The 1,472-nt window shown below is 44.8% G+C and overlaps 1 protein-coding gene across 1 annotated transcript; it reads left to right on the top strand.

Moving 5' to 3' along the window:
* The first annotated feature begins 743 nt into the window (after nucleotides 1–743).
* Nucleotides 744–1,108, top strand: LOC126594585 (mitochondrial import receptor subunit TOM7-1-like). The gene has a single exon (XM_050260945.1). The coding sequence runs from the start codon at nucleotides 744–746 to the stop codon at nucleotides 1,059–1,061; it is 318 nt and encodes a 105-aa protein (XP_050116902.1). The 3' UTR covers nucleotides 1,062–1,108.
* The last annotated feature ends 364 nt before the right edge of the window (nucleotides 1,109–1,472 follow it).

The following is a 1,472-nucleotide window of genomic DNA, read 5'->3' as shown; positions in this document are numbered from 1 at the left end:
ATTTACATTTCTTGCAGATTCACGGTTGGATTTACGTTGTTCCAATACCTCCGGTTTTGTGCATCAACATTTGGCACCGTCTGTGGGAATCGATACGAAAAGTTGTGTCAGTTCTCTTTCATTTTTTCATCTCCACCTTGAAACTGCAAAAACCCAAGAACCCAAAAATTTCCCAGAAAACCCACGGAGCCACCTCCTCTATGACTCAATCTCTCTCTGTAACTGCACAGACCACGTGCCTGGCCTCCCTCTCTCTTCTTCTTCTTCGTTTTCTTCTCTGTCTCTTTTCTCATATGCTGCTCCTACCCACAGAGGATCAAAGCTCTCATTCAGCACCATAAAGGTTTTCTTCTACTCCAATTTCTCAGACCAACACCTCCTAAATCCACATCCCCGCCACATCAACACTTAGGGTCCCACCACAATTGCCAACCATCGCAGCAGCACCATCACCCCAACTACCACACCTCCACCCATCTAACCTTCCCCTCTACATAATTTCTCTTTCTCTCTCTGCCAAAGCTCGAAAGTTTCAATGATTGGGGAAGCCAGGTTCACGATCAGAATCGTCGACCAAAGCCGACCGTAAGTTCGAAAAGAAGCTCGAATTTTATGCTAAGGTTAGCGATGCAGTTTTTTCCTTAGGTGCACAGAAGGCTATTGTTAAGAGCAATTGTTCCTAACAGTCATAACTATAAAGACAATGGTAACAATAACAGCAATAGCTCCAGAAGAAAATTTTAATGGCGTCGAAGATATCTCTGAAAACCAAGGGTAAGACTTCGGCGAAGGGCTCCAAAGGCTCGGATGAGCGCTCGGTGGCTCAGTCCGTGAAGGAGTGGAGCACGTGGACCATGAAGAAGGCCAAGGTCGTCACCCACTACGGCTTCATTCCTCTGGTCATCATCATCGGCATGAACTCGGATCCCAAGCCGCAACTTTCCCAGCTGCCCAAGCCACAAAACTTCAATTTCTTTGCCCAAATCTCTTATCAGATTTTTGGGTTCAATACTTTCATCTGTTTTCTTTGGATTTCCTGCTTCGATTTCGATTCAGAATGACTATCCTCATTGAGCAGCTTAAGTTTGGAGTTGAAGTTGAAATTGAAGCATGGGAGAGAAATGTGTTAAATGATGAAAAGGTGTCTTCTTGTTCAAGATGTGGCAGAAGAGAGAGGGAGAGAGAGAGAGATTCATCAATCAATCCCACTGAGTCTGTCTTATCAATTTCAACCCTCATGCTTGCTTATAGCTTTCAAGATCATAATCTCAACTGGGTATGCCGTCAATTTTGAACTTGGAGCAGGGTGGGTTTCTTGACTAAGACAACAAGTTCAGAGCTGAGTTGTGGAAGCTATAGGCGCTGTTGCTGCTGCTGCAGAGTGATTGTTGTTATACAAATCGGTAATTTCGTGTTTCAGAACTTGTTCCTTCAACTGGAGGCCTTCGAGGAACCTCAAGTCTGTCGGTGGT

The sequence above is a fragment of the Malus sylvestris genome, chromosome 12, assembly GCF_916048215.2.
Source record: "Malus sylvestris chromosome 12, drMalSylv7.2, whole genome shotgun sequence".
NCBI lineage: Eukaryota > Viridiplantae > Streptophyta > Magnoliopsida > Rosales > Rosaceae > Malus > Malus sylvestris.
Note: the sequence above shows the minus strand (reverse complement) of the source record. Positions and strands in the feature narration are given on the sequence as shown.

Coding starts and splice junctions, on each gene's coding strand:
- LOC126594585 (XM_050260945.1), top strand. CDS start 744: ATGGCGTCGAAGATATCTCTGAAAACCAAGGGTAAGACTTCGGCGAAG.